This window comes from Electrona antarctica, assembly GCF_951216825.1.
Source record: "Electrona antarctica genome assembly, chromosome: 4".
Classification (NCBI taxonomy): domain Eukaryota; kingdom Metazoa; phylum Chordata; class Actinopteri; order Myctophiformes; family Myctophidae; genus Electrona; species Electrona antarctica.
Window position 1 is genome coordinate 21,832,671 of NC_136809.1, and position 23,194 is coordinate 21,855,864.

Genomic DNA, 23,194 nt, shown 5'->3' on the forward strand with positions numbered 1-23,194 from the left:
CAAGGAGTGTTTTCCGTGCAAAGCTAATGCTTGGAATGGATTCAGAATCATGAAAACCCCCTAGTTTGACATGCTATTAAAGTATGATGAAATTTGGAACATTTTGACTTATATTGGTTGTCTATGGTGTGGAATACAAAATTGACCATTACACTTTTTTCATTCTGTGGACCTTAATGACTAAGTGAATAGAAAAAACACAAATAAAAAGTATGTCATGACATCACAGGTTAATCTCTATTCCTTGAGCTTTTAGGCCTGTGGCTCCCCGGCTAATTCAAGGGTCAACTAGACAGACAGACAGACAGACAGACGTGTTTATGGGTGATTGGTCATGATCGAAATAGCTGCTACTTATTTTGTTCCTAATGTTATGCAATGGTGTGTATGTGTGTGTGCTGTCTAGGAGCTGGTGGTGGCACTCAGTCACCTTGTGGTCCAGTATGAGAGTAACTTCTGTACAGTGGCACTGCAGTTCATAGAGGAGGAGAAGAACTACACTGTTCCCTCTCCAGCCAACACTGCAGGTTCAAAGAGCATGAAAAACACAATGAACACAAACACAAAGTTGGGTTTGCGATCGTAGTGGAGATGAATATTGTGTGACTACTTAAAAGGTAAGCCAGCAAAGGCTGGCACTGGGTGGTGCATTTAGGTAGAGAGTAGACATATTTATCTTAAAATTAATAAACATGTTTTTAAAATCCTGCAGTGAATGAGTTAAATACTCAAAATTCCTGTTGATTCTCATTCATTTGTACTGCAGACTTACAAACTCAGAACTACAAATTCACCAATCCTGTGCAGGAATATAGTAGGCTATATACTGTAGTGTATACAACATAATGTAATGCTGGGAAATGTTTTTGTCAGCAGCAGTTGACAATTTTTCAATTCATATTTTCTCAATTCATGCAGCTTCCCGTTGGCAGCTTGAATTGAGCAAAGCATTATAAAATACATCTTTATGCTTATTTTATATATTGAGCCAGCTTTTCCGCATTTTTCTCACCTTGACCTAGATGTGATAATTCACATATATGCTGTGCTCTTTTTGTTTTTAGAGCCTGGTAACTTAACTCCCGTGAGGGACAGAGACAGCCCCGCCATCCCACGCCTGCGCTCAGTTAATTCCTACACCAACATCCGAGCCGCCACCACCGCCCGCAACCTCAACAAGAGCCTGCAGAACCTCAACCTCAATGAGGAAGGTAGGTGACGGATGGAGGGAGTGACTGGGAGCAGCCATCACGCAGATGCAAGGCATGACAATAATTAGTGAGGACGTGGAGAATTAAACACATCTGAGAACAAAGTGACAAAGTTGCAAGGCCCCAAGATTACTTCTTTACTAATACTAGTTTTAATAATACTTCAGGTATCGCCAACTAGGATAACGATCGATTGGTTACCGAGCCAAACAACCCCCTTACTGTACAGGTTGGATATGGGTTTCTACCACTCTATGCAGTGTAAAACAGTGTAAGGAAGTGTAGATAAAAATTTGAGTAAGAATGGTAACATAACAGGACATATCTATTCATTCTTAGAAATACCTGTATAGGATGATGACCTGGTCTCACCGTCACAGAGCAATTTACTAGGAAGCTTCAGTTTGCTAAATTAAATTACTGAAAGCAGACAAAAATGGGAGAGTTTAATGAATGTGCTCCTGGGTATATTTCATTGAACTTTCTTTAGCTTGATCAATTGTAAATCACGGATGTACTGTAACTGTCTTAAAGGTCCATTATCACTTTACTCATGGTTGACTCACCGAGTATTAATAAAGGCCTTTTCTCCATCCTCATACCACCTCCCATCAATTTCAAATGCACAAATGACTGGAAAATGCTTGAGGGTCTGGCTTCACCTAGCCTCGGAAACCCAGACATTTTTATTTCCAGGGAGAAAAAAAAAAGTCCACTTCAATTCGGCATAGAGTAGCGCAAACGTCGATCACTCTCTGCTGATTTCTGATCGTCTGCACCTTTGTTACATTGACTCACACACGCACACATGTACACACACACACTCTTGTGTCTCTCTGTCGCTCTAATTAATTAGTCTCATGTCGCGCACCTGCGTCTAGAGTCTCCCGGCGGATCCTGCCGGGAGCTGCCTATGCCATAGAAAGCATAGTGGACCCCAGGCTAGGCTTCACCTAGCCCGAAAGCGCCACATGCACACATTACACATTTGAATTTGAACTTTTAACCGCCTTGCTTGGTTATTGTGCTCCGATTTAGATGTCTGAAAGCAAGAGCTTAACTCGCCATCTTGTCAACAATACAGTTTTACAGCCAGACTGAGTAATGCTCAAGCCCCAACTTTTGTTAAATCACTGACTGATGCTAAAGCACGTAGTGTAACCTACTGCTGACATATTTTTTATTACATTTTTCTCCTTTCAACAGAGCTTATTCCAATTGGCCACCATATGTATTATCAATAACTATGGCAGTGTGTATTTTCATTATTCTCCATTCCCCATCTCCACATTTCAGTATGTAGCCTGTGATCATTTTGTACAACTCAGAGCATTGTTTGGTGTTAATGGGATTTATGAAGGGAGAGACTGGGCCAGGTGGTTAAATTGACTGTGCCAACCAGGGGTTGTCAAAACTCATTCTAGGTCACAGACAGGATTGGTCAAAATGCAAACTGGTGCAGGCTGGGTTACCTTTTGTCTCTGCAGCGCGAATGCTGTAATACTGTATAGGGTATTCAGTCACAAGTCCACAACATACAGAATATGATAGGTACCATGATCTACCATCAACTGATTTGAGGTTTGTGACTGAACAAGAATATGTTAACTACACTATAGTATTATGTTTAATTTGCAGTTCATACTTTTTCAGGTGTGTACAGGAGCTTTCTACTTGCAATTTGCAAGCTCGAGCCTGTAGTGATGGTTTTTAGCCCCATGCCGTATGGATCCAACAGTGAAACCCGGGCGACGTTTGATCCAAATGAAATCCACCATTTTGAAGGATTTCTTCAGTCAATGGCGGCCTTGACAGTGCTGGGGGAATGGCATGCGCAATTGTGCACAGCTTCCCAATATGCACAGTTACGCACCTAGTTTCATTTGAAAGTTGCAGTAGGCTACGTAAGTAGCCTAACGCCAGGGCTCCACCGGACGCGTTGCGTCTCCGTCGCGTGTGTCAAAAAACGCACCGGTTCAATTTTAATGCACGCGTTAATGTCACAACGCGGGCAGTGGAGCCACCCTTCATTGATTAAAAAGGGAACATTCCCTGACGGTGACGGAGACGCGACGCTGACGCGCCCGGTGGTGGAGCCCCGGTGTGAGTAAGCATAAGTAGCCTAATATGGATCAGCAGAGCTTGTTTTGCCCTCTAGTGGTGAATTCCGTCCCAGTTCAAGCACTGTAACAACTTTGTCCTCCATGAATACTACAATTTCCGGGCATAATCTAATTGAAAGAAACGTTTGAGCACAGCCTCTCTGCTCAACTTCAGGTTTTTGCTACATAATGCCTCAACACCAGCTTAACGCACTCCTCTGTGACAGTTAAAGATGCATCAACACACAAATTAATATTCAAATTCATGTCGGTTCTTATAAAGAAGGCTATAAATTACTTGTGAAGCACTGGTGCGCAAGGGTGAGACAATAGAAGTGGTGCCCTCGCATGATGCTTACACACACACAGTGGCTGGTTACCTGTGCTGCTTCCATTGTTTTTGATCACACAACGGCAACTTTTCCAGCACGGCAACGGCAAAGGGGAAAGTGGCTCTGCCACACACGATATAACAACTGGACGTCAATATCTTTGACACCCGTAGACCTTGTGAACAATTTCTTAATTGTATGGCTTCTGTCCTCTGCATTAAAATGAACATGCTTACGTGGCTTATGTCATGCTGGATGCTGTATTATTAGTTTGTATATGTAATAACAAAAAGTGTGTGTGTGTGTCCGTCCGTGTGTGTCCGTGTCCATGCAGGTGGTCCAGCAGCCTTCTCCCCTGGTAACCTTAGCACCAGCAGCAGTGCCAGCAGTACTCTTGGAAGTCCCGACAATGACGAGTACATCCTCTCCTTCGAGACCATCGATAAGATGAGGCGGGTCTCCTCCTACTCCTCACTCAACTCCCTCATAGGTAACATCTCCTACCCCAGTGGTATTCAAACTGGGGGTCTGTGAAGGTTTTTCTGTTTTACAGGTGTGTGTGTGTGTGGGGGGGGGGGGCTTCCCATAATCTTTCACACAACTGTACCATACGGTTAGGTTTATAACTTCTAAACATGGAATTGTGTTATTGTCTCCACCAGGCCGAAGGCATGGGGAGAGAGTATGTTTTGCACTCCGTCCGTGTGTGTGTGTGTCCGTGTGTGTGTCCGTCCTTCCGTCCGTCTGTTACCAGCTAATCTCCGCCACCGTTGGCCCGATCCATGTCAAACTTTGCACATGTTTTCTCTGGTCCCACTCCAGGAGTGTACGTTGTGAGAGTTGTGGTTGCATTTGCTGTAAGAAAATGAACACACTTGTTATCTGTTACATTGTTATTGAGATTTGGCAAATCAGTGAGATGCATTTTCAATGAGTGCAAGCTTGTGTACATTCAGGTCTTCGAAAACCGGTAAAAGAAAAGACAGGTTCGAAGAGAGGTCTGAGTGACAGGTACTGTAAAACACTTATTCATCTTGCAGAAGCCCTGGCTTACTCCCCCCCCCCCCCCAACTACTGTACTCCCTGTACACCAACTACTGAGGTATCAGGAACTGTTGCAAGGGGAGATGGGTGATGGGGTCGGGCAAAGGTTATTTTATTTAGCATTGTATAGGACACAGTCTCTTCCCCAAGCACTTTTCCCCAGAGCAGGGAAACAATAGAGAGCATAAGGTGATCGGACCATAGACTAAAAGGCCAAGAAGGATCTCGGCCTCAGACAAGAATAACAAGACAGTAGATCAGGATAGAGACTTAACATGGAAAGACCCAAAGCCACCTCCACTGAAGCCTAATGAAAGACAGCAGCAGGAACAAGAGGTGCAAAGAGCAGCACAAAGTGGAATGGGGGGGGACAGCATTGTATATCACTGTGAGGTGAACGGAGTGCTTTTTCTTGTACACACAGTCCTTAAGTCAGTCCCATGCTCTTTCCTCCTTCACAGGAGTGATTGGCATGCTACACCATGCGCCCGGACAACCAGTTTGTGTGCGAGAAGGGAAACGATTAACTCGCTACAGAACTCACAGGGGAGGTGGAGGGAAGGAAGGAAACTGGGGATTCCCCTTTTTCTCTTTGTGTTACTCAGGTGAAAAGCACAATGGAAAATTGAATATCGCTCATAGAAAGTAAATTAGGCTTCTAGAAAAGACTACATATGACTTGACATGAAAACAAGTTCAGATACCATAATGAAAAGTGTTTTCTTCAATTTGTTCCTTAATGAATGTTGCCCTGCTTTTAGGAACACGCAATACATCATCGGAGCTTAGTTCACACCAAGGCATCAGCTGTCAGCAGGAGAAATTGATTTAAATATGTCTTAATATTCCATAGCGCTTCCCACCCCACTATAGGAATGTATTGCCAAGCTCTATTAGCATCTGTCCTTGAAAGCTGAGGGGCCCTTTGAGACCATGCCCAATTTCTTCTGCTTTGAAATTCAGCTTTTACACAATTGACTTTGCTTACATAACCACACAAGCTCTTTCAAAATGTACAAAGTCCCCAGAAAGCTACCCAGTAGAGAGACACAGGTTTTCATGCAGTTGCACTCTAGTGAGATGCGCTGTGTCATGCTGTAATTTAGGATTTATGAATTAATCTAGTATTAAATCAAACTCCCTAGACATAGAGGATTGCCCAGTCTCAGTTCCACAGTTAGACACAACCGTGCCAGAAGGTATCTTTCCCCACAACACTGTTTCCATGCGATACCAATTTATTTTAAATGAAAGTTTATAGGAGAAAAGCCTCCCCAGTGCATTATTTTATCCACCAAATTTTGCATTCAATTTGGTTAAATGTTACGAGCTGCCCATGGGCCCAGCACACGCAGGTTAAAATAATTATTGCCAAATGCCCCTTAAGTAGTGCCAACTTTATGGCTGAAACAAGTCCCAACTTCCCTGTTCACTTGTTAATAACTCTCACCTTGCACTGTCCTGCATGTATGAAAGGAAAAGGGCAGAACTGTGGAATGGAATGGAAAGCTTGCTGGGCATTATACTGGAGCATAGCCATACGGTTGAAGCTGTATAAGATGCATCTATGATTGCTACACCTGTGATACTGGAAATTCTGCACTTTAACTATTGATTTATTTTCATGTACAAAACAAAGAGTACGGTAATTGGAATCAGTCGGCTGTTATTTCAGTAGTCTTCTTACTGTTACAAGCAAGCACCTAAATGATTTTTTTCTACTGGAAAAGTGTCTTAGTCAGCAGATCCCAAACCCATAGCACCTTGTCTAACTCAGGCATTGTGAATATCCTCTTTGACATTTGTGTTTTGCCACAGTAAGGACTTGGCTCCACTTCCACCTGTGTCAGTGGATTTGAGATGCTCGATCCCATTTTGAAGGTGGCAAATATGTGATGTACGGTTGCTTACAGTGCTCCATACGAAATGTATTTAAAATGTACTATAAGGAGGGCTGATTTCTTTTACCATTTCAAGTGTTGTAGATAATAATAATAAATCACCACCAAAACATATTTGTCATCCTATAATCCAATAATCCAATAATTCACCAAATCTCAGTCCCAAGCGTGAATCAGAAAGCGTCTGACCTAACGGTCTGAAATCTGGCGTCTGTGTCTCATGACCCCAAGGTTTGTCCCATCAAATGGTAAAAAGGCTTCTGAGAAAGAATCACACTTAAGTGACGTGATGTCATGTGGCACCCACTAGGGTTGAGATTCGGAACCGGGTCCATTTCAGACCCGGTTCCGACATTGCGGATCCGGAGCCGGTTCCATCGTTTTTTTATTAACGGTTCCACAAACGGTTCTCATCAGTCGTCATTTAGCTCCGCTGTGTCTGCTTGCATGCAAGCAGAGCCTGGGGTGACGTCACCCCACCTACGTGAGTGAGTGAGGTCTGGGAGGATACGCCCACTGTTCTGTCTGTGCATTCAGCGACCGCCGCGGAGCGAGTGGGACAGTGGGACAGTATGTCGAAGAGATCTCCAAAGTGTGGTTATATTAACAGAGAGGGAAATGACTGAGGCTGAGCACGCAAAGTGCAATACATTTGATGCTATAGTTGCAAAGGTTGTTGCAACTTGTACCACGTCCACATTGAGAAACATCTCAAAATCAATATGCCTACACGAGTGCACATCGCGTTTGTGAGCCATGCGGAAAGCCGTGCCCGCTCTCCCCGCAGCTCCACCACAGCCGACGGGGGACGAGGATGATGCAAGGCTGGTTTACTTTCCCCAGGCTAGAAAACTAACGTCTACAGAGCTTTTCATTAGGCGTATTGTACAACTGTTGTCAATGGTGTTAATTTAGAACGCCAATGACTCGACGTCTTTCTGTCTGATATTTTATGAATCACGTTAACTATAGAGCCAAATCAATTTGTCTGCACGTATTTTTACAACTTATAAGCAACTCAACTGCTTTTGATTTGGCTCTAAATTAATCGCGAGACTGTTGAGAGCCCAGCCTTTAGGTGCATATACCTCCATAGATTGATTACTTTATAAACAGTTTGCAGAAAAAAGCACAGGAACGTAGCCTGACAGTTCAATACAAGGTCTGCTAAGAGGATTTTATAATCCAAGAAAGCACTATGGCTTGTTTCCATTAGGGTAAGGGGTACTTCATATAAGATTAATCTGAACATTAAAGACAACATTAGTCACCAAAACAATATCATTATTGCAATGTACAAATTGCAATATACAGTACAAATTGCAACAATTATATTGTTGTGGTGGCTATCTGCTGCTGGAGGTGGTGGTGAAGTTTAAATAATAGTGCCACCTCATAATTGTAAAGTGCATTTTCAATAATTGAATTAATGAATTTGTGTTTATTATGTACTTGGTTAGGTTAGTTATAATATAAGCATAATCTATGTCAGAAAAAAAGGGGAAAAAATAATATTAGGATCCGTTAAGGGAACCGTTAGGAACCGGAACCGTTAAGAGGGATCCGGGAAGGATCCGGAACCGTTAAAATCCTAACGAATCCCAACCCTAGCACCCACTATCAACTACATGACATCATAGTACATGTATTTTCCCATTAACTTGGCCTAAAAAACGCATAACATTTGTGCTACATACTGTAGCCAATATAAATTACATTGTTCAAGGTAACAGAAAGTGGACAAAAGCCATAACCCATAATATGGAAAGAGGAGAAGGAAGTCATCTTTAGGGCGCCCGTCTATTCATTACCTCTCTCCTACATGGACCTGAGTAGGGCGCCCGTCTATTCATTACCTCTCTCCTACATGGACCTGAGTAGGGTGCCTGTCTATTCATTACCTCTCTCCTACATGGACCTGAGTAGGGTGCCTGTCTATTCATTACCTCTCTCCTACATGGACCTGCGTAGGGCGCCCGTCTATTCATTACCTCTCTCCTACATGGACCTGCGTAGGGCGCCCGTCTATTCATTACCTCTCTCCTACATGGACCTGAGTAGGGCGCCCGTCTATTCATTACCTCTCTCCTACATGGACCTGAGTAGGGCGCCTGTCTATTCATTACCTCTCCTACATGGACCTGAGTAGGGCGCCCGTCTATTCATTACCTCTCCTACATGGACCTGAGTAGGACACCCGTCTATTCATTACCTCTCCTACATGGACCTGAGTAGGGTCCCCGTCTATTCATTACCTCTCCTACATGGACCTGAGTAGGACACCCGTCTATTCATTACCTCTCCTACATGGACCTGAGTAGGGTGCCTGTCTATTCATTACCTCTCCTACATGGACCTGAGTAGGGTCCCCGTCTATTCATTACCTCTCCTACATGGACCTGAGTAGGACACCCGTCTATTCATTACCTCTCCTACATGGACCTGAGTAGGGTCCCCGTCTATTCATTACCTCTCTCCTACATGGACCTGAGTAGGGTGCCCGTCTATTCATTACCTCTCTCCTACATGGACCTGAGTAGGGTGCCCGTCTATTCATTACCTCTCCTACATGGACCTGAGTAGGGTGCCCGTCTATTCATTACCTCTCTCCTACATGGACCTGAGTACGGTCCCCGTCTATTCATTACCTCTCCTACATGGACCTGAGTAGGGTGCCCGTCTATTCATTACCTCTCTCCTACATGGACCTGAGTACGGTCCCCGTCTATTCATTACCTCTCCTACATGGACCTGAGTAGGACACCCGTCTATTCATTACCTCTCCTACATGGACCTGAGTAGGGTCCCCGTCTATTCATTACCTCTCTCCTACATGGACCTGAGTAGGACACCCGTCTATTCATTACCTCTCTCCTACATGGACCTGAGTACGGTCCCCGTCTATTCATTACCTCTCTCCTACATGGACCTGAGTAGGACACCCGTCTATTCATTACCTCTCCTACATGGACCTGAGTACGGTCCCCGTCTATTCATTACCTCTCCTACATGGACCTGAGTAGGACACCCGTCTATTCATTACCTCTCCTACATGGACCTGAGTAGGGTGCCCGTCTATTCATTACCTCTCCTACATGGACCTGCGTAGGGCGCCTGTCTATTCATTACCTCTCTCCTACATGGACCTGAGTAGGGCGCCCGTCTATTCATTACCTCTCTCCTACATGGACCTGAGTAGGGTGCCCGTCTATTCATTACCTCTCTCCTACATGGACCTGCGTAGGTCGCCCGTCTATTCATTCCAAATTGAGTATCGATGACACCGGCTATAAAACGACAATGAGTTGTGCCAATTATTCACATCTGCACAACTCCAGCTGCAACCATTTTGCTTTACAGAAATCATCAAATGATGCATGCCATGAACGCGGCATTCAGCCGGTGAATTGTACTCCTTAACTCCTCATGTGGACTGTGCCGAGGCAGCGCAATGATTTGTCCGTGCTCCATGATATACAGTAGCATGGTGTTTAAATGGGAGAGGAAGCCATATTTCACATCACCAACTGGCTGTTTACTGCCACAGCTAGCGCGGTAGCTAGCTGCCATCTCCAACTGTCATCCCCATAACCCACACTCTACAAAGCCTGTTGTTATTTAGGTTTTTGAGTCGTACGTGCAGATTTGCGTAATTTATAGTAAAGATCATGTTTGTTGTCTCAGTGTCTCCGCTGTTGTAGCTGGTCCTCTGGCTACAGCCTAATAATCACCTATTCAGCACTCTCCCTCTTGCTCTGCTTGCTTTTTCTCACATGCACGTTTCCTTCATCTTTCCCTTTTGCCCTTCTCGTCCTCTCTGTTGGCCCTGCCGCTCCACTGTCTTTCATGCAGTGCCTGTTTATTTGTGGCTGTTTCTTTGTTGTTGTATTGCTCTTAATCCCTTAGTACTCAAATTTGGCCTCAGATAGCACACAAGCTACTGCTTTGAGTCAATAGATTGGGAGCCTGGGATCCACCGGGAGAATCTAGATGCAGCTGCACGACATGAGACTAATTAATTAGAGCGACAGAGAGAGAGAGGAGTGTGTGTGTGCACGTGTGTGCGTGTGCGTCAATTTAACAAAGGTGCAGACGATCAGAAATCAGCAGAGAGTGATCGACGTTTGCGCTACTCTATACCGAATTGAAGTGGACTCGGCCCCAGACTTTTTGTTTTCTCCCTGGAAATAAAAACGTCTGGGTTTCCGAGGCTAATAGATTGGGAGTACATTGTCTCTGCACTCCTCAGTCCTTATGGTCTCTAGTTAGAGGGCAGCCTTTTTAGTACTGTGCGTAGATATAGTAAAACACATACGCTAAAAGGACAACACAAAAAGATCCTGGGGACTACAGTAGTTTCCATTGTGGTCCTATATATTAAATTCAACATAGCATAGAATATTTACACATTAATACATGTCATCAACAAATACAAATAGCTATATTTACAGATGAAATAAAGGGTAAACATTTAATCTATTTAATTTCTCCACATTTTCAGGACAGTTTTGAAAGAATCTTTTAATGGATCAGGGCATTATGCATTATGCGTTTACGCTGACACACAACACTGATTGAACACGCTGTAGTGCGCATGCCAGGTGGCTGGGTGGCGGTGATGCACTGCCAGATAGACTTGTCACGTACGCATCTACTCCTATAACATGGCTGTTTGTTTGCATTCACCAATGCAGCGTGGTTTCGTGGCTTGTTCAATTTCTGTTCCTAGGATGAGTGGGGCGAGGGAGCGCTTGGCCATCCTAGAAACTACATTACTAGAATATCACCTATGGCTCTGTCTTCACCAATGTAATAAGCATAGGCGATGTGACATCACATGTTTTGCGGTTTTCCCCGTATTGCATTGTTTACATGAAGACGCCAGGCAGAGCGTTTCCAAAGATTTCCACTCTGGAAGGGGGTTTCACTTTGTTGCGGTTTTAACCCCTGAAAATGCTGTTACCCGTCTAAACGGAAGGCACATCTATTTTATTTTGCAATTTTCTCTGGAGACCGTCACCCTGTATACGTGGTCTCACTTCTCATGCCCTCTAGATAGAGGGCAGCCTCTATGACCTCTAATTTGAGGGTGGACTCGGTACTTACCGTATTATGGCCACTTTAAGGGTGGCCTTCAGTTTGAGGGCATGCAATAGAAGGATTGACCAGAGGGCAGTATAGCGACCAGCATTACTGCATGTCTATTGTGAGGGTACGTATCCTAGGCCTAGGGGACATGCAGAGTACACACAAAGTAAACTCACAATAGAAAAGTACTTTTGCCAACCCCACCTAGGGTATGGGCGTTGATATTAAAAATTATTTGTTGGGAATAACTGCTTGAGTTGAATCATCTCGTTTTCACGGGGTCCACCGATTACAAAATGCATACATTTTTCATACATTTAGACACTAATTTCGGAGCAACTCAAAGCAAACTCGGAGCAAGCACTGTGTTGTATTCTTCACCTCGCCTTCCCCTTATTTGATGAGTGCTGGTTACTAACGTTACTGGACCCCTCTAGAAAGGAGGGGTCCAGAAGGTTGCCTGTGGGTGTGAGTTGTGTCTTCATCTTCACTTATTCCCTCATTCCCTCAAGCCCTGAGTGATTCACTGCCAAAGGGTGTTACTCTTGTGCACTCCCATCAAGAAAATGGGAGGGCCAGGGGGCAAAGAAACCCCCTACACCCCCCACCGCTGTGGTGGTGGTGGTGGTGGTGGTGGTACGAACAGAAAGACAAATGGAGAAAGAGACAGAGAATGAAGAGTAGATGGAAGTTTGGGGGGGGGGGGGGGGGTATAATGTCAGACAATAACAGCTGGATGCCGAGCATCTCCACAGCCGAGACTGAAAAAAACAAGACAGATTAAAGCTGACGGGAGAGAAAGAGAGCAAGTTAGACAGACGCAGCATATGGAGAATTGAGGGGGGGGGTTAGAGGATGGGGTGTCTAATTCCAAAAAACTATCATGACTGGCAGGTTGAGACCCGAAGTAAACAAACCAATGTTTACACATTGAGAATTGTTCACCGAGTCTATAGGCCTTAGCTACCGTCTCTCTCTCTCTCTCTCTCTCTCTCTCTCTCTCTCTCTCTCTGTCTCTCTGTAAATGTCTGTGCAGCATTGGTAAATTTAGAATCCTGCTGAGTGACAGCTCAATGGATCATAACACCAACCCCAATTGGAAAGTGTGTTTAAAAATGACAAAATAAACAAGTAAAGAGAGGCGGCGTTGCTGTTAATATGAATCACTTTGAAAGAGCTTTATGCAGAGTGAGATGGGGGGGGACTAATCATCACCACACCTGTCAATGCCTCAGCTGCAAAGACAATGCCAGGGAAAAGACGAGAGAGAGTTAAACCATTAAAACCGGGAAAGCAATAGCAAATTTACAATAGCAAATAAAATAGCAAATATACAAGCTCACAGCGCGTCACTTCGTGCCGGTACATCTGCTATTTCTTTAACATTAAAAAAATAAAAACACTACTGCTATAGGACACATTTACATGGCAACGGTGTCTAAAGAAAACATCAGTGTTAAAAGACTTAAGATTTTCATATTTAGTCGACTAAGACTAGACTAAGACTACAATTTCAGATGATTAAATTGGACTAAAACTGAATGATGTTATTCAAAAGACTAAGACTAAATCAGAATTTGCTGTCAAAATTAACACTGCGCGCTGTTGCGTTCTCACTTTTTATTCTGCATTTATTCTGCATCTGAAAGACGTCAATGTGTGAAAACGGCAAAGGTGTCCCACAAGGATCAATACTGGGCCCAATCCTTTTTAGTATTTATATACATAATATCACCTCATCTTTAAATTACTGTAGCTGTCATCTCTATGCAGATGACAGTCATTTATTGTACAGCAGAAACTTCTTTGCCTTTTTTTACTATTTTAAAAAACATTTTTGAATAGTTCAGCCCATAATCTATAGACATGCAGCAGCCAATGTATCCACTCTTAAATCCCTAGACTCTGTTTATCACTCATCGATTCGACTTATTACGGGTGATAGCTATGGTACTCACCATTGTATCTTATATAACAAGGTTGGATGGTCCTCCCTGACAGAGAGATGAGAACTGCATTGGCACCTGTTCTTGTATAAAGCCATGCTTGGAGATTGTCCTAAATACATCTCATCTTTTCTGAAATGGCACTCTAAACCCTACCACACCCGGTCAAGTAATTTCCCCAAATTCAAGGTACCAAAAGTTAACTCTGAACTTGGTAGATCTGCTTTTAGCTTCTTTGGCCCTAATATATGGAATGACCTGCAAACAACATTAAAATTGACCACATTGGTACCCTTGAGTCGTTTTAAACCTTGGTGAGCATACAGACCCCCACAATATGTAACTGTTTTTAGATCGTTTTGAAATTTGTCATAGCTTTTTATTTGTAAACCTATGTAATTCACATGTATACCTTTTGTTTTTTTCTTTTCCTGTTCTTCTGATGTATTGTGATGTTTTTCTATATGATATTGTATTACTCGATGACACTGAAAATTAGTTTAATTACTCAGTGTAATTTCGAGAATAAATAAAACTTGAATGAATGAAGGAATTTAGACGGAGGCGCAACAGTGATTGAAAACGCTGTAGTGTGCATGCCTGGCTAGGTGGCGGCGACACACTGCCAGATAGACCAGTCACGCATGCGTGGAACCACTTCCGTTCTACTTCCTATCACATGGCTGTTTGTTTACATTCACCAATGCAGCGTGGTTCTATGGCTCTGCCGGCGCGAGCCATGACATCACGGGTTTTGCGGATTCTCCATATTGCATGTTTACATGGAGACTGGACGCGGAGCGATTTCAAAGATTTCCACCCTTGAATGTGGTTTCACTTTGTTGCCGTACCCCCGAATATATTTTATTTTGCTGTTTTCTCTAGGGAAAGTTGTCGTTTAAACGCGGTCCTCAAAGGAACCTGTAGAAATGGCCTCAGGTCTTAATGGGTTAAAACACAAAGAAGACCTGACAACAAACTAGATTCTGGCCATTTGTATTCATGGTGATAATGACGATCGACAGGTGTACAGCAGCAGTGGACAAACAGGGCCACTGGTGGGAACAGCTGCTTGTCTTGTGCGTGTTTGATTAATGGAGTGCATTACCTGGTGCTGGAGGTCATTTCCCTCCCCACACACACTCCACCAATCCGTGTACACACGCCCCAGAGCTAGAAGAGGCGTCTACCTTTATATGTCTATTGTCTATGGTTTATTGTTCTTTTTGATTTGTTGCCAGATTTTCAGACTGTTCAAAATAACTATTGTATTTTGGTGTAAGTGGGGGTTCTAGGAGCTGAAAAAAGGAGTGCTGGGAGAGAAGTGTTTTTAATATAATTATTTTCAATGGCAATCCATGCAAAAGTTATGGTAAACCTAATCCACCCAACTCTGTAGGTTTGCGTCTTTGATATTCTGTGAGCTTTAAACCTCCAGATAAATGGCATAATAATTGAGTCTACAAATTTATAAAAGGATCTTGGCAGAACAATCTTTTGTGTTTCACCCCAGACATTCATTTTTATCAGACTCCCCCTTCCTATACAAACCAATAACTTCAAACTCCATTTTAATTTAAAATGTTAAAATTTTTAACCATGTTAGAGAACAGTTCTTGATTCTGGTGACTGCAACAGGTTTGAATTAAAGTCTTGGCATGCTCCTTGTGTGCAGCGATGCTTACACTGTGGTCTGTTGGTTGTCGTTTCAGGCGTGTCCTTCAACAGCGTCTACACACAGATCTGGAGAGTCCTGCTCCACCTGGCAGCAGACCCCTTCCCTGAGGTATCTGACCTGGCCATGAAGGTCCTCAACAGCATCGCATATAAGGTACAGTACTGCACACTCCTCTGTCTGCCTGTCTGATTTTTACTTTTGTGCTTTTCGTGCGTGACACTGGTCTGCAACCAACTACCTCTTAGTACTGTTAGTTTGGCTTGCAAACTCCAATGAGGAATAGTTTAGGAATTTAATTTTAGGTGGTCGCATCAATCATCTGGATAAGATGGCTTTTAAAAAAAGAACCAAACTTTTATTTACAGAGAAAACAATCTGTTTTGAAGTTGCCCTCACATCCTCACATAAATGTGGACTCACTGACATTTTCCTCCACCAAAGACCATTACTTTGTGCAAATGCAATTAAGAGGCAACGACTCCCCCTAGGCAGGGCACTGCAGAGAGGCTAGGCTGCTGTAACTTAAGGTGCTTTAATAACCACTATTGTGGTCCTCCCCCCCAACCAGCCCACCAGTGTATTATTGTACCTTTTTGCCACTGCCATCAACCACCCCCTTATGTAGTTACCCTCGGAGAGTTCATGCACACATTAGCACCCCCAGTTGGACAACACTAAAGAATAACAGGACCTGATGTACAGCTTACTGCAACAGACCAGCGAACTGTAACAGTGAGGCAACAATTTGCATTGCCTCTATATGAGGTTTTTATACATACATACGTACATTTACATGGCAATTATTCTTCCTGTATGACAAAAGATTGGCCATGCGTATGCATGTATAATGGATTAAACACACCTGTAGTTGACAGGGTAATTGATATCAGTTCGGGGGCACAGTACTGCAGCCGGTAGCGCTGTCGCCTCACAGAATTAACATGGTGTTTTGCATACAGTACATTCATACCATATGACCCTCTCTCACTCACTCACTCACTCACTCACTCACTCACTCACTCTCTCTCACACACACACACACACACACACACACAACTCTCTCTCTCTCTCTCTCTCTCCCCCTCCCTCTCTCTCTCTGATGGCAAAGAGCTATACAGAGTTTTACTGGGATGGACGGCGCAGGTCTAGCTGAATGTGTCATACTAATAAGTCTTTACCATGGAGGGATGTTCCCTGTTCGGTAACCCTTCATTTTACGGTACGGTAATTACCAGGTAACTACCAGGTAATTACCTGGTAATAATAGGTAAGTACCTGGTATTACCTGGTAACAACCAGGTAGTAGTTATAAGTATTTGCCCATTAATTACCTGGTAATTACATGGTAACTTCCAGATACATTACTCAGTAATTACTATGTAATTACCAAGTATTACCCAGTATGTATAACTATTTACTGTATAATCTCCTGGTAATTATATGGAACTTACCATGGTAAATGACACACTGGTTGCCAGGTAATTACCAAGTATGTTCCTGACAATTACCAGGTATTTATACGTTTTTAGTATGTAATTACCAGCTAACTACCCGGTATTTATAAGTATTTACTCTGCAACCAGGCACGATACCCTGGTTGCAGGTACTATAGGTATGTAGGTACTATAGGTATACCAAGTATTTTCAACAACTGCCAGGTATTTACTCTGCTACCAGGCAAGTTACCCAGTAGGTACTAGGTCATTACCAAGTATTTTCCTGACAACTACCAGGTAATAACATGGTAACTGTATTCACTGTGTTTACATGGGTACTACCCATGAAACACGTGGGTAGTAGCCTACCAGGAAATTACCAGTTGTTACTAGGTAATTTCCTGACAACTACCATGTAATTACCTGATAGGTACCCAGTAAGGAAGGAGGAACTGTACTGTAAAAGGAAGCGTGCTCTATTTCCATGATATTACCATGTACCTACCTGGCAATTGTAGATTATAATCCTCCCCATTACCCATCAGGGTGTATTTTGAACTTTGAACTTTTAATTTTGAACTGGCAATAACTGTTAATTACCAGGTATTTACTGTGTAAATTAACAGGTAAAACCAAGCAAGTTACCGTGTAAGAAAGGTGGAATTGTACTGTGAAAGGAAGCGTGGTTTGTTACAGTGAAAGTACAGGGTACTATTATGGAAACAAACCACGCTTCCTTTCACAGTACAGTTCCACCTTTCTTACACGGTAACTTGCAAGGTTTTACCTGTTAATTTACACAGTAAATACCTGGTAATTAACAGTTATTGTCATGGGTAGTACCCATGTAAACGTATTTTTTGTATTTTGAACTTTGAACTTTGAACTTTGAATTTTGAACTGGCAATAACTGTTAATTACCAAGTATTTACTGTGTAAATTAACAGGTAAAACCAAGCAAGTTAACGTGTAAGAAAGGTGGAACTGTACTGTGAAAGGAAGCGTGGTTTGTTTCCATAATATTACCCTGTACTTTCACTGTAACAAACCACGCTTCCTTTCACAGTACAGTTCCACCTTTCTTACACGGTAACTTGCAAGGTTTTACCTGTTAATTTACACAGTAAATACCTGGTAATTAACATTATTAACGTTATTGCCAGTTCAAAATTCAAAGTTCAAAGTTCAAAATTCAAAATACACCCTCATGGGTAATGGGGAGGATTATAATCTACAATTACCAGGTAGGTACATGGTAATATCATGGCAATAGAGCACACTTCCTTTCACAGTACAGTTCCTCCTTTCTTACTGGATACGTATCAGGTAATTACATGGTAGTTGTCAGGAAATTACCTAGTAACAACTGGTAATTTTCCTGACAACTACCAGGTAATTACATGGTAACTGTAATCACTGTGTTTACATGGGTACTACCCATGTAAACGCATGGGTAGCCTACCAGGAAATTACCAGTTGTTACTAGACAACTACCATGTAATTACCTGATAGGTATCCAGTAAGAAAGGAGGAACTGTACTGTGAAAGGAAGTGTGCTCTATTGCCATGATATTACCATGTACCTACCTGGTAATTGTAGATTATAATCCTCCCCATTACCCATGAGGGTGTATTTTGAACAGTTATTGCCAGTTCAAAATTCAAAGTTCAAAGTTCAAAATACAAAAAATACGTTTACATGGGTACTACCCATGGCAATAACTGTTAATTACCAGGTATTTACTGTGTAAATTAACAGGTAAAACCTTGCAAGTTACCGTGTAAGAAAGGTGGAACTGTACTGTGAAAGGAAGCGTGGTTTGTTTCCATAATATTACCCTGTACTTTCACTGTAACAAACCACGCTTCCTTTCACAGTACAATTCCACCTTTCTTACACGGTAACTTGCTTGGTTTTACCTGTTCATTTACACAGTAAATACCTGGTAATTAACAGTTATTGCCAGTTCAAAATTCAAAGTTCAAAATACACCCTGATGGGTAATGGGGAGGATTATAATCTACAATTGCCAGGTAGGTACATGGTAATATCATGGAAATAGAGCACGCTTCCTTTTACAGTACAGTTCCTCCTTCCTTACTGGGTACCTATCAGGTAATTACATGGTAGTTGTCAGGAAATTACCTAGTAACAACTGGTAATTTCCTGGTAGGCTACTACCCACGTGTTTCATGGGTAGTACCCATGTAAACACAGTGAATACAGTTACCATGTTATTACCTGGTAGTTGTCAGGAAAATACTTGGTAATGACCTAGTACCTACTGGGTAACTTGCCTGGTAGCAGAGTAAATACCTGGTAGTTGTTGAAAATACTTGGTATACCTATAGTACCTACATACCTATAGTACCTGCAACCAGGGTATCGTGCCTGGTTGCAGAGTAAATACTTATAAATACCGGGTAGTTAGCTGGTAATTACATACTAAAAACGTATAAATACCTGGTAATTGTCAGGAACATACTTGGTAATTACCTGGCAACCAGTGTGTCATTTACCATGGTAAGTTCCATATAATTACCAGGAGATTATACAGTAAATAGTTATACATACTGGGTAATACTTGGTAATTACTGAGTAATTACTGAGTAATGTATCTGGAAGTTACCATGTAATTACCAGGTAATTAATGGGTAAATACTTATAACTACTACCTGGTTGTTACCAGGTAATACCAGGTACTTACCTATTATTACCAGGTAATTACCTGGTAGTTACCTGGTAATTACCGTACCGTAAAATGAAGGGTTACCCAATGTTCTAGATGGTTATAATTTATTTGATGAAGATACTCGTTGAAAATGGATGTGACCCCAAAAAGTAATGGTTAGGATCGCTTTTTCAAGTTACCATATGTCTGGACAGCCCCTGTTACTATGCTATGCTTGGTTTATCTGACATTTTTGCCTTAAAAGGAGCAGGTCGGTGGAAGACAACCTCAGACGCACTTGAGCTAAAGAATATTCATGTGAGAAAGTCAAACAGATGACATGTTAACAATGTTATAATCTTTTTTACTCTAACAGTGGTTCTAAAACATTTCCATGTCATTAGGACAACCAATTTGATATGTATTTGGCCACGGATCACCATCTGAAAATAGTTTGTGCCAGGCACTCGCATAAAATATTTGTCAGCATCTTCTGACAATCTTCTAGCCCACAACACGTTGCATCATGATGCGTTGTGCATCGTTGTAGATCGACTATCTGCATACCCAAAAATAATAATAATAAAAAATAAAATAAAATAAAACAGGGCTTACAGTAAGTGTTTAAACAAATCTTCATTTTGCTGTGGACCCTGTGGAAGCCACCCAAAGACCCCTGGGGGTCCCCCCACCAATGGATAACAGCGAAACCTCATGTATTGTAGCCTCCAGCATGTCCACACTCAAATCTGTCTCCTTAGGCGGCAGGAGTATTTGCTGCTTTAGTCCCATTTCACGCTATAGATCTATATTTATAAAACATGTGAGAAACAAATGTGAAAAGAAAATGTATTTGTTACAAGGAATTGTACATGTGATTGACTCAATAAAGTACAAACAAAAAAAAGATCTATATTTATACATCTACATAATCTATATTTATGTACCTGGACTCAACTGTGTCAGAAAGCGATTGTGCTGAAACACCTCTAAATGGCCTTTAGGGTTGCGTCCCTGCCACTCACTGTAGATGATTGATTGGGGTATTGCTGAAGTGTCAGAAAACTCTGCCGGGATATGTAATACAGGCACAGTTGAGCTTTTTCAGCTTGTCAAGCATTTTTTGCACTTTTCATCATCACATACACACACACACACACACATACACACACACACACACACATACACACACACATACACACACGTCCTACACAGGAGTATCTCTTTGCCCTTATATGCAGTGCTCTCACACTTGAGGAGAACTTAAAAGGATAGGCGCTGAAGAGTTAAAGAGGTTCATGCGTCTTCGCATACAGTTACACGTGAGAGACGAGGCAATGGCTGATTTCACTTTAAATTAGTTGTAAATCCAGTTATTCGCTCATTTCACTGTACTGTACAACATTTAATGTGATATTGACTGCAGTTAGTAAGAGCTACTGGAGATGTAATCTGCGTCTATATCACAGGCAGCCTCTTCAAAGAGTGTACTCTGAGTTAAGTGCTAATGTCAACCTGACTCACTTTTAATTGGGGTTTTATATATCAAGTGTTAATGATTGAAAGAAATTAGACAAGGTCAGCAGCTAATTAAATCTTACTTGCTTTCCTATCGATTGCAGAATAGTCTGTTTTTTTGCAGGCTAAATAATATTAACCTTGCGGCATGGCCCTGCCCTGTCTTTATGATACAGAGTACACATGATATGGACTATTTTTGTCAAAAGAAGAAATGCATGATGGGAAGTTCAAAGGCTTAATGTCTGATTTGTACTTAGCAGATAAAAGCTCACAAGCTCAGCAGATCTATAAGCAGATCTTCAAGCTCACTACATGCCACGGGGAGCTTGTAGATCGGCTATTTTAATGTGTGATCTGCACTGCGCGCAAGTAATTGTAACTCAGGCTTTACTGTTCTCTATTCTCCTCCCTCGTGCCATCTTGTCACTGCTCGTTTTATCACACTGGTAGGATGGATACGAGGTTATGACGTGCTTTTTGTTGCATGCTCAGCAACGCAACAGCAACAAATGCTGTCTTTGTTCAGTCCACTCTGCCCCGGGCCAATCCTCTCTCAACCTCAGCACTTAACCCATTTAGGCCTGACGTCGAAATTAAAAAAAACGTTCGATCTGAAAGAATATATATTAAAAGATCTGTGCCGCATTTTTACGATTTAAAAAAAATAGCAGATCTACAAGCTCATAGCGCGCCACCGAGTGGGGCGCTACGAGCTTGTAGATCTGCTATTTTTCAATAGCTAAAGTAAACATAATGCTTAGTTAAAACACCAAAAGGGGCCTGGGCCGTGGCTCAGCGGTCCAGGCACCTTGGCTGGTAATCCAGTCTGGCAGTGTGCTGCGGGTTCGACTCCCGATTTCCTGTCAGCCTACTGTCTGTCCCTCCATAAAAAATATAAAATAAAGGTGAAAGCCACAAAAAAAAAAACATAAAAAAAAAAAAAAACACCAAAAGGGGTTCCCGTACAGAATGGATTAAGAGGCCATCATCATTCATCAGGGAGGTGTTTGGCTCTTTCACTACCAGCAGAACATTTAAGATGCACCTTCAATAATTAAAGAGGCACAACTAGTGGGAGAAAGAGCCACCGTTTCTCTGGGCAGTCATCAGCTTTCACGTCGATGGCCTACTGGGGCCCTCACTAATGGCATGGTTTATATACATTCACTCATTTGCTTGCTTATTTGGCTCGCTTTTCCCATCCAATTAATGAGTGAGCATAAGTGGGCTGAAACAGAATGTTCTCGAGCTCAGAGTGAGGCGTTGGTGTTGAAACGATGATCTCCAGTTTCTGCTGTAGTTTAGCATTTGTGTATAAGCTATTCTGGCAGCTTGTCAGAGAGGAAAGGTTTGAGGGCCTCCTTAGTTGGTATAATGTCTGTTTACTGCAAGTACAGAACTCGATGGGCAAAAGTTGATAAATAATCAATGAAGCTGTTGCATAATCCAAGAACTTTATACCATCTGATGACCTTCCAGCAGCAGATTTACGGATTATGGACAAAAGAAAAGATGGTCCTATCTTCACCTCAATAGTATACTGTATTATTGTGTTTAGTAAAACATTTATTAAAAAAATAGCAAGGTTTTTCTGCAAGAAACCCCAAAACTAATTTAAGGCATGCATGCAGTAGACCATATTCACACGGTGCTGAATTTGCCGTTACTTCATGCCTGGTGCCATGTGAATATGCTCGTCTACTAGCTTCAAATGAGTCTTAAATGTGACAAATAGAATTAATGCTGCAGTGATGAGCTCATATTTCCCAATAGATATCTACAGTAATCACTTTGGGATCCGTGGTGCATTACAGCCTTTCCAGACTGAACCACTTAACCCATTAACTTCTTTAACCAGAGACGCCCAGGGGTCTATACTTGAATTTTCTTTTTTCCCTCAACACCAAATCTCTTTGACGAAAATACACAATCTACAAGCTCAGAACGAACGCGTTGTGAGCATCTTGACAGATGTTGGGAAGAGTGAGGCTGCGGGAACAGTGAGGTTCTGCGGGAACAGTGAGGTTCTGCGCTAGTGGCTTAAGTGAAGACTTCCGTCTTCCGTCATCCTTTGCTTGGCAAGAAGACGGACAAAGCAAAACATTGTGCAACAATCTCCTACACTGCAGGAAATATAACCAACAGGAGAAGCCACTTAGAACATAGCCACCCAGTTGTTTAAACACAACCGCCAAAAAGAATCGTTCGGAGCCCCACCCCAAACAGGGGTTGACAGCGTGTTGCAGGTTCGAATCCCGCTTCC

General features: G+C 42.4%; 1 protein-coding gene across 3 annotated transcripts in view; it reads left to right on the plus strand.

Moving 5' to 3' along the window:
- Positions 1–23,194, plus strand: part of rptor (regulatory associated protein of MTOR, complex 1) — a 176,272-nt gene that overhangs the window by 116,989 nt on the left and 36,089 nt on the right. For all 3 annotated transcript variants that reach the window (XM_079500161.1, XM_079500162.1, XM_079500163.1), the window contains exons 19-22: positions 407–527; positions 1,065–1,211; positions 3,980–4,135; positions 15,337–15,455. In XM_079500161.1, coding sequence (XP_079356287.1) covers positions 407–527; positions 1,065–1,211; positions 3,980–4,135; positions 15,337–15,455 — 543 coding nt within the window. The remainder of the gene's footprint in view (positions 1–406; positions 528–1,064; positions 1,212–3,979; positions 4,136–15,336; positions 15,456–23,194) is intronic.